This window comes from Nematolebias whitei, chromosome 2 (assembly GCF_014905685.2).
Source record: "Nematolebias whitei isolate Nwh7 chromosome 2, NemWhi1, whole genome shotgun sequence".
Lineage (NCBI taxonomy): Eukaryota > Metazoa > Chordata > Actinopteri > Cyprinodontiformes > Rivulidae > Nematolebias > Nematolebias whitei.
This window is the reverse complement of record NC_056499.1, coordinates 46,253,716-46,264,130: the sequence shown is the minus strand read 5'-3', so window position 1 is coordinate 46,264,130 and position 10,415 is coordinate 46,253,716. Positions and strand designations below refer to the sequence as shown.

Genomic DNA, 10,415 nt, shown 5'->3' with positions numbered 1-10,415 from the left:
TGAATGGATGTAGGTACATGTTGGATGAATGGATGTAGGTACATGTTGGATGAATGGATGTAGGTAAATGTTGGATGAATGGTTGTATGTAAATGTTGAATGGATGTAGGTAAATGTTGGATGAATGGATGTAGGTACATGTTGGATGTAGGCCTCTATCTGTTCTCTTGGTGAGGATCAGCTGTGGAAGTGGTTTTATAGGAGTGGACAGTTTTATGGATCCTCTAACCTGCAGGGTGGTTGTGGTGCCTCGGGGTTTGCAGCAATTTACTGTGGATTATTTGTAAAAAAAAAAAAGTTACCTTAAACTAGTTGGGGTGAGTTGCTGTGGTGTAATCTGGATTATAAACTGCTTCTGAGAGTCAATTCAGTTTTCAGGTTGGATCCTTCACCCCCTTGTTGAAGGAGCATTAAATGAATTAATAAAACTTTTATTTTCTTAACCTCCTGGTATGTGTGGTGGTTAGACAGTTCTGACATTCTGAGGCAGATTTTCACATGTTATCCACAAAAATCTCTAGAGTATTGTGATACTTTTTTGTGTGTGAGAGAAAGACACACTGACAGGTTGACTGCATGTTTTTATGATTGATTGCAAATTTTGTCATGAAACTCCAGATTCCTGCTGGATTTGAGAGATCCCACAGTAAAGCTGAAAGTTGTATGAATGAAGTAGTTAAATTCAATGTTGTACTTCTTTTTGTATCCTTCACATTTCGGTTCAGTGCCCTGAGATGACTTCTTTTGTAGCTTGGCTCTATATAAATAAACTGAGTCAAATTGAATATTTGCAGAAAAAAACTAAAACTATCATTTTCTGTTGTGGATATAAACTAATAAAATTAAATTTCATGGACATTTTGGTCAAAACATCTATGAAACAGAATAGGTTATTCAATCCATGAACTTTATCCACAGTTTATTTATTATTTTTTGCATGGCGGGGGTCACTGGTGCTCATATCAGCAGTCACTGTGTGAGAGGCAGGGGACACCCACCACTTGCTGGTCAAAACTTCCAGACTGGATATGAAGGACTAGTCCCGTGGGCGGCAGACCTCTGCTCCAAACAGAGTTCATACCTGCTCCAGTCATTCTGACACCCAGCATTATTGCACGTAAGGACATTTAGCTGTTGTGATGTAAAATGCCAACATTTAATTCATAATTGTTTTCATATAAGTCATTATAAAGCAGGTGTAAAGAACCAAATACTAGAGTTTAACACTGGGCTTGAGTATTGGAACTGTGAAGCATTTTGAGCCTGTGGAGCCTGATTTCACACAAGCACACTGTAACCAGGTCAAGTTCATACTCGCCCTAAAGGTTTTGTTCTCTTGTGTGTGCGTGTGCATGTTTTTTTTAACCTCAGCCATCTGGGTTTTAGTTTGTCATTAAACTGTGTAAGCTTAAATGAACTGAAAATAAAATTGTAAAGAACGGAGAAAAAACAAGTTTTTAAAGAACCTGCAGCTTAAACCACTTAAGTCCTGTTGTAGTTCTTTTAATTCTGCTGCAGCAGTCCCATGTTGAACAGCTTTCCACAGCAGCCAGTTAAACATGTGATGCAATCAGGAACGTAAAACGAGGCCTACGGCGGCCTTTACAGTGTTCTGTCCTCAGGCAGTGGCTCTGGAGGATCTCATCAGTTAACATTTTATTTGGATTCAGCTATTTTAAAGCTTGACGTGATCTGACGAGGGGGGGGTATGGTTCAATTGACTTGATGTCATCAGGACAAAGATCATTGGTTTGAAATGCACCTTCAATGTCTGTTTCATTCTGCTGAATATCCATGCACATGGCACATTTGTTTGCATCGTGTGCACTGTGTCGAGACTGTGACGTGAGAATTTTTCATATTGTCTCAGCTACAAAAGGTCACAGCACATGTCCAAAACCACCTGAATTCTGTCCAACTGCTTCTAGTTTGTGTAAAACATCCTGTTTCAGTGAAGATTTGTTCTGAATTTAAAACTAAAATCAGTACATTTTCCTTTTGATGCAGCTTCAACTGTTCAGAGGAGATGATTTCTAATCTGTGGAAAAGGAAGTCATTAAATGGGTTTGTAATTGTTTGACTTCCTGTCTCCTGCTTTGTACACTGGAGTTACTACAGTAGTTCTAGAGCACAAAAGTACTTTCTGCTGCTGATGTACTTGGAATATATAGAAACCACCGGTTGTTCAGAAGATTACCGTAACATCCACAGCTGTCTTTAGCTTCATGTTTCTATAAAACATCTCCTGACCCTGATTGAACTTTCAGTTCTGTCCCAGTATCACCCTGCAGAGGCTGCAGGTGTCCACCAGCTTTTAGAGCAACCTTTAAATATCAAAATGAACTGAAAGCTTTTTTAATTGAGACAGTTCATTTTGTGTGTTTATTAATTTTAACATGTTGTTTTAAAATGATGTGCAAGTATTTTAATTAATGTTAATCTATAGACCTGTTTAAAATATGAGCAACAAACAGAATTAAAGTGTTATGTACAAACTGGTTCATTATGAAGATGATGGGGTCGAATAAATTCTCAGATCATTTATCTTCAACTCTTTACTGCTTCCTAGAGGCAACAAGGCGTTAACACTTTTTATTTAAAAAGCTGTAAATACAGGTTTACACTGTAAATGATAGACAAACATGAGGATCAGATAAACAATGTAATTTTAAAGTTGTGTTTTTCCGTCCTCCCTCGGTTTTCCAGTTCTTGTAGGACTGTGAGAAAGGAAGACGGTTCAAGTTTGTTGGTTTTTCCTTTGGCTGCTCCCAAATGTCAGACACAACGAGCAAACTCAAATATTTGACAAGTGTTTTATTCCAGGTGTCCTTGATACAAGTGGGTTTGAACCTGCAGCCTCAGGATCATCGTACCGATCATCACCAAGCCACCACAGTCCTAGACTAGAGCTCAAGTGTTTGGAGAACTATTTTTGCAAGGAAATTGTTGCTGACCTGAAGTTTTGAAGATGATATAAATTTAAAACTTGGTTTAGGGAAAACAAAACATGCATTAATGTTCAAACTTGTCAAAAATGACAAGTACAGAAAGATTACGTTAAGTTTCAAATGTACAGTATACAGTGTTAAATCTCCTCCTCCGCTCTTGTTTCCTGGAATATCTTGCAAAAAGACCTGAAGCTCTCGACCTTGACCTCTCTGAGGTTTTAAGAATCTGATGGACACCTGGAAAAAACCAATGCAGACATGTTCCTGTTTTTAGTTTTCTTCATTCGCCTTATAATCAAGCTGTTTTTTGTTACTTTTTTTTGCCATCTTATTTATATATTTTTTAATTGTATGCCTTTTTTTTTTATAACTGTCTACTGTTGTCGCTGTTGTGCATTGTTGTCATCATTCTTTGATGAAATCAGGTCTCTCTTGTAAATGAGTCTGTGAGGCTCAATGGGATTAACCTTTCTAAATAAAGGTTGAATGAAACGTACAACAAAATGCTGAACATTGTTTTTAATTCTCTCTAAGATGAAAGTCTGATGGATAAAAGTTGGTGTAGAAAACGTAAAAGCCTTATAACATTGTAATTTAAATAAAACTGTTTGCTCAAAATGTAACTGGATGAACATAAAATGACAAAACAAACTGATGCAAACCAGACTGAAAACTGAAACTGGACCATAAATCCAAATAAACCTGTTGAATTCAAAGCAGAATTAAAGCACAATGTGGCAACTAAAACTTTGTTTTGTTTGTTTTAACAATGTCAAGATGGAGAAACAGTCGAGTAAGTTGAAGACAACAAGATGAAAGAAGTAAAAACCTCTGGACAAAGATTCATTACAACCGGATGCTGACGCTTTTATTTTGAAGCTGCTGCTCTTATTTTGAATTGGGCTCCGGCTCAGTTCCCGGAAGTTCCCTCCTCGCAGCGCATGCTTGTTGATGTGTTGACGGCGCCTGGAGCGGCTCGGTCCGTCAGTTTCCGTGGAGTCCTGTCGGTACCATGACCGGGCTGGGCTCGAACCCGCAGGTTCTGACTCCTCATGTTTACTGGGCTCAGCGGCACCGAGACATTTACCTCCGGGTGGAACTGAGCGACGCGAAGGTAGGAGACATGTCCACGTCCACCTGTCCTCCAGCCTGCGCACAGAGCACGAGCCTGTTTGTAGCGTTAGCTAGGAGGAGCTAGCATCATGTTTACCTTCAGGGATTTAAACTCGCGACAGTTAATTCACGTTTGTCCTGTGCTCGTTCAAGCTTCATTTTATAACATAATTACCAGTGTTAAATGGTTTTGTCCCACTGTGTCGGATCAGTGGAACTAATTATGCTAATCCTGTGCTAAAAGTGTTTAAATGACACATTATGACTAATCTAAAGCTACAAAGTAAAACAAAAGCTAAATCATCAAAATAAAAAAACTGCTGAACCAGATGTTTGACTTTTTTATTCACTTCTGGAGTCTGCAAATAAAACTATAAAATATGATTCAGAGTAAGACATGAATCAAATGTAAGAACTATCTTTTAAAGTAAACTGTTGTTTTTGTTTGTCCCTGATGTGTTTTTGCATGAAGCGGACTCGCAGGCTGAGTTCTGCCTGCAGTGGTTCATCCATGGGTTCATCCATGGGTTCATCCATGGGTTCATCCATGGGTTCATCCATGGGTTCATCCATGGGTTCATCCATGGGTTCAGGTCGTGTAATGTTCATCAGAAAGCATTCGGTGAGCAGAGGAACAAGCTCATTTACAGCTTCCAGCTCTGTCCAACCAGAGATCTGTGTGGACATCCTGCAGGTCACCCAAGGTCACTTCCTGTCAGCAAGTTGAAACATTAAGATCCAAGTGTTCTCAGCTTCGTCCCCTCGTCCTGCGTCTGTCGGACACATTTCTGATAAAAGATGCATGAACCTTTAATGGTGCTTCTGGATCTGGTTCCGCTCAGTGAAGCTGAGTCGTGCTGACTTCACACCAAACATTTATTACTTCAGTCCAAACTCAAACTGCAACACGAGTTCAAGGAGCTTAAAATGTAAACTCAGAAAATGATTTGCACATCTAATGAACTTAGTTTATTCACATGGAACACAATAAACACTAAATGTTGAAATAACATGTTTATTTTGTTTGTTTTTGTGGAGGGATTAATGCAGTTTTGAAATCATTAACATCAACACATTAAAAGTTTGGACCGGGTCATGTTTTCAACTGAAGCGTCCCATCTTAAGTCTGTATTAGGCGTGTCCAAACTTTTTCACATGTGGGCCAAAACTGTCGAGATGAACGTGATCGTGGGCCACAAAACTTAGAATATCTTGAATTTTATTTAGAATGAAATTTAAAATCGTGCATGCCCTAAACCAGTTCTAGCACTGCACCGCTCAGGGTGGCTGCATGTTGGAGCAACTCTTACTTTCATTCTGAGATGTTGCTTTTGGAAACTTTAATTCCTCTCTTTCTGGATGTAAATCACTTTTTTTGGATGATTGTTTCCTCTGATGTCAGATGCTGTGCAGCTGGAAGGATTTTTACTGAAACTTTTTTTTACTTTTGGACATTTGTTATGATGCGTAACCATGGCAACAAGTGTTTTGTTTTTGTTTGTTTACAATCGGGAGCAGCTGATTAACATCTCAAAAGCTCAAATAATATCTTGGCTACAGCCCCAAATCTCAAATGAGATGGAAAAAGAGGCTCCGTGAATGCATTCCCGTCTACCTGCCAGCTGTGTTCGAGTGCCTGACCTCTGAGATCCTGGAACTGGCAGGAAATGCGGCTCGTGACAGCAGAAGGAGCGGGATCGTTCCCCGGCACCAGCAGCTGACTGTCTGTGGTGAAGAGGAGCTCGACAGGCTGTTGGAAGGAGTGGCCATCGCTCTGGGAGGAGTTCTGTTTGGTATTCAGGTGGTCCTGCAGCCTGTGGGAACCGAGAGGCCAGCTGAGTCTGGGTGGATGGATCAGACAGCATCTGCAGCCAGTTCCTTCAGATTCACTGTGGGACGGAGCTTTACAAGAGATCCTTCCTGCCCACAGTCACCAGTGTCTCCAACATCTCTTCATGAAACCAGGATTGCAACATTTAATTTCCCTTTTGGATTAATAAAGTATTATTGAATTGAAACCAAGTTTAATGAATGATCATACAAACATCTGCTTTTTAGTAGAAGTCAGTAAATGTTTGTGGCGCGTTGTACCATGAAATAAATAAACTAAAAAATGATAGGAATAATTATAGCCCAAGGTTTGTGTTTTCTGAATATGGCTCTTTTTTTAGATTTATTTTCATGTGGTTTGCTGTTAAACCTAAAAAATATATTTTTAACAAGTCTCACCATCAGCAGAAGGTCTACATCTGGAGCAACCTCTTAAACTTGTAGGTCTAAACCAGTGTTTCTCCTAATATTATCCAAGGAGGGTGCCCCGCCCTGGCAACAGGACCCCCCAAGGTCCATTTCCATCACTTCAAGGGCCACAAATGGCCCTCAGGCCACACTTTTGACACCCCTGGTCATAAAGAGGAAGTGAAGAAAGGTGCTGCTGGGGTCTTTGGAGTAGGATGTTGTCTGTAGTCCAGCGTCGTCTTTGCTGGATGTTTCTTGATGAACAAAATGTTTCCTGCAGGGAGGGGTCTGGACCAGTTCAGCACCTGGACTCTTCTACCCTGGAGCCCTGCAGTGAGCTTTAGTGTCATCTTGCTGAAATATGAAGGGCCTTCCCTGAAGATGTCTCTCAATGGGACCACACTTTAAAACCAGTATACATTTTTCTACAGATGTGTAAGCTGCCCATGCCAGAGGCAGTAATGCACCCCTATACCATCAGAGACGGGTCAATAATTTTGATTCATCTGACCACTGAAGAAGTTTTTCACTTTACCTCAGCCACGTTAAAGCTTCGTCCCAAAGAGGACGGTGGTTCTGGTGTTCACATAAGGTTTCTTCTTTGCCTGATAGAGCTTTACCCAGCCTCTGTGGACGGCCCAGCCAGCTGCAGAAGTTCATGCAGTGATGTCCAGAACATCAGGATCACATCAGGTTTTAATGTGGTGCCTCTCAAGACCTGAAGATCATCGTTAAATACGTTCATCCTCTGAGCTCACATTTCTCCAGGTTCTTGAATCTTTTGATTAAAGTCTGAAGAGCAGATGATGGAGATTCAGTCTTGGCTTTTAAAAACCGTCTTATTGAAATTTACTCTAAAGATTCAAATCAACTTCAAAACTTGTCATTTAAATTCCACTTGTCTGACATTTGTCTCTCTCTCTCCAGGACGTCAACATCAGCCTGCAAGAAAACAACACTCTGCAGTTCAAAGGTTTGTGCTCACATCTGTGCATGTGTGTGTGTGCATGCGTGTGTGTGCATGCGTGTGTGTGTGCATGCGTGTGTGTGTGCGTGTGTGTGTGTGGTTTGAAGTTTAAATTTTACAGTCTGTGGTGAGTTCATGGTCTACATGTTCCTCCACAGCTCAGGGCCATGGAGCTAAAGGGGATCATCAGTACAAATTCACGCTGGAGTTCCTGGAACCAGTTAAACCTGAGGTATTGATGATTGATTGATTTGCTCTGTGTGACTGAGCTGTGATGATTTTAGTGTGTTTAGGTGTAAAAAGCAACAAAAATATACAGTGCCTTGCGAAAGTATTTAGCCCCCTTGAACTTTTCAACCTTTTGCCACATTTCAGGCTTCAAACATAAAGATATAAATGTTAAATTTTTTGTGAAGAATCAACAACAAGTGGGACACAATCGTGAAGTGGAATGAAATTTATTGGATGTGTCAAACTTTTTTAACAAATAAAAAACTGAAAAGTGGGGTGTGCAATATTATTCGGCCCCTTTACTTTCAGTGCAGCAAACTCACTCCAGAAGTTCAGTGAGGATCTATGAATGATCCAATGTTGTCCCAAATGACTGATGATGATAAATAGAATCCACCTGTGTGTAATCAAGTCTCCGTATAAATGCACCTGCTCTGTGATAGTCTCAGGGTTCTGTTCAAAGTGCAGAGAGCATCATGAAGACCAAGGAACACACCAGGCAGGTCTGAGATACTGTTGTGGAGAAGTTTAAAGCCTGATTTGGATACAAAAAGATTTCCCAAGCTTTAAACATCCCAAGGAGCACTGTGCAAGCAATCATATTGAAATGGAAGGAGTATGAGACCACTGCAAATCTACCAAGACCCGGCCGTCCCTCTAAACTTTCATCTGGATCAAGGAGAAGACTGATCAGAGATGCAGCCAAGAGGCCCATGATCACTCTGGATGAACTGCAGAGATCTACAGCTGAGGTGGGAGAGTCTGTCCATAGGACAACAATCAGTCGTACACTGCACAAATCTGACCTTTATGGAAGAGTGGCAAGAAGAAAGACATTTCTTTCATTTCATTTACAAAGTATTAACGCAAGAGGGCCGAATAATATAATAATAATAATAATATACCTGTGACGATCTCATTCCTAATCTTATCCATCCTTGTCACTCCTAAGGAGAACCTCAACATCTGTCACTTCCAGTTCTGTCTCCTGTCTTCTTGTCAGTTCCACTAGTCATATTACTGTTTTGTCATGTGTTCATGTGGAGTGTGCTGCTAACAAATCACCCCTGAAACGTTCCTCCGTCCACTCCATCCTGGGGGTTTACTTTTGAACCTGTTAACGCCAGTACTGATTGTCAATTACAGCTTACAGTGGTGCTTGCAAGTTTGTCAACTCTTTATAATTTTTTATACGTCTGCTCAAAAATGACCTAAAACATCATCAGATTTCCACACAAGTCCCAAAAATAAAGAGAACTCGGTTAAACAAATGAGACAAAATATTATACTTGGTCATTTATTTGAGGGAATGATCCAATATTACATATTTGTGTGGTAGATTTCAGATCTGAAGGGAGGTCAATAAAAAGGTTGGAGGTTTTAATATACAAAAAAAAAAACATGATCCATTGATATATTTTGAGTTTATTTACTGCTTATTTTAGTCTTTTTGTTTTTTTCCCAAGTACCTTCCAGAGTGCTTTTAGCAATTTGCATAATTTTGTCTATTTTAAAGTCTTTGTGCTTATTTTAATTATATATTTTTGTACTTGTTAAGTTGTATTGCTGCTCTTATCCTGGATGTGGATTAAATACAGTTTTCATCTCCTGCCGTGTGTTTAGATCAATCATAAGTCCACTCAGCGTCAGGTGGACATAAAGCTCAGGAAGCAGGAGGAGCGCTGGTGGGACCGGCTGACCCTGCAGGAGAAGAAGCCTCTGTTTCTGGCTCCCGACTTCGACCGCTGGCTGGATGAGTCTGACGCTGAGGTGGAGCTCCAGGCCAAGGCAAGACCTTAAACCAGGGGTGTGCGACCCTTCAGGCTTCTCTGCTCCAACACACCTGGTTTGAATCAGAATGATTAGCAGGCTCCTGCAGAACATGAAGAGGACATTTAAACACTCAGGTGTGTTGGAGCAGGGAAACAAGTAAAATGTGCAAAAGGAAATTTCTTAACATTTAGAAAGTTTGGCATAATACACATGATTTTACCTGTTCTCTCATATAAATGGTGCATTTTTATTGAACTCTGCACAACCAAAGTGAAACAGGAATCAGAATAATCTTTATTATCATTGTACTGGTATACAGTGAGATTATGTTCGTACAGTCGTCCAAAAGATGGGTGGAGTGCACGTTGCTGCTGCTATGATAGCGCGGCCCCTTATTCTTTATCAGAATACTTGCATGTTACCCATGTCCCAGGAGAAATTTGATAGTCTGCTCGTATCCGAGGCCAAACGGGGGAGTCAGATTCAGATAGGCCACAAATGTTGATTTTATTCAAGCAGACAGTTTTTCCTCGTCAGCTTTGAGTCCTGCTGGAACTTTCCGGTCCAAAATGGTCAAATTTATGGGAACCACTCCACTGATCTGTGTTATGAGCCCTCTTCAAGGTCGATCCCAGCATGGTGACGAATCCTAGTAGCCGCAGGTGGCATGCGATTCTCACAAATCGCCTCTGTCTTATGGTTTAGCTCGTAAATCAGCTGATTTTGAGTACTCACGGCACGAACCAAACCTTAACACAGACTCGGAAGCTTTGTCATGGCCGAAACTGCTGCCAATGTCTTCTTCAGAAGTTGATAACACAGCTCTGCCGATGCCAAAGAGCAGAACCCTACTATCATAAATCCAAATATATAAATGTCTTCCGTGTCCTCATGAGACAGGACTGAGAGACACATCAGCTCCCAGATCTCTGATGTACCCCATAGCATGAGTCTCAGCCAGACAAGAGGGTTCTCCAGGACCTTGTTGTTTTGTTGAAAAGATTTTGTCAATTGTGTTGAAAGTCCGGCTCACCAGATCTACAGGTCCTTCTCAAAAAATTAGCATATTGTGATAAAGGTCATTATTTTCCACAATGCAATGATAAAAATGAAACTTTCATATATTTCAGATTCATTGCACACCA

General features: G+C 40.6%; 1 protein-coding gene across 2 annotated transcripts in view; it reads left to right on the top strand.

Annotated features, from left to right (window-relative positions):
* Positions 1-3,867: 3,867 nt before the first annotated feature.
* Positions 3,868-10,415, top strand: part of LOC119430265 (very-long-chain (3R)-3-hydroxyacyl-CoA dehydratase) — a 27,157-nt gene continuing 20,609 nt past the window's right edge. Inside the window, exons 1-4 of one of the 2 annotated variants that reach the window (XM_037697712.1) lie at positions 3,868-4,062; positions 7,227-7,272; positions 7,425-7,498; positions 9,121-9,285. In XM_037697712.1, coding sequence (XP_037553640.1) covers positions 3,961-4,062; positions 7,227-7,272; positions 7,425-7,498; positions 9,121-9,285 — 387 coding nt within the window. In that variant the 5' untranslated portion in view covers positions 3,868-3,960. Of the gene's footprint in view, positions 4,063-7,226; positions 7,273-7,422; positions 7,499-9,120; positions 9,286-10,415 lie in introns of both variants that reach the window. The other variant, XM_037697711.1, reaches the window with a different exon arrangement.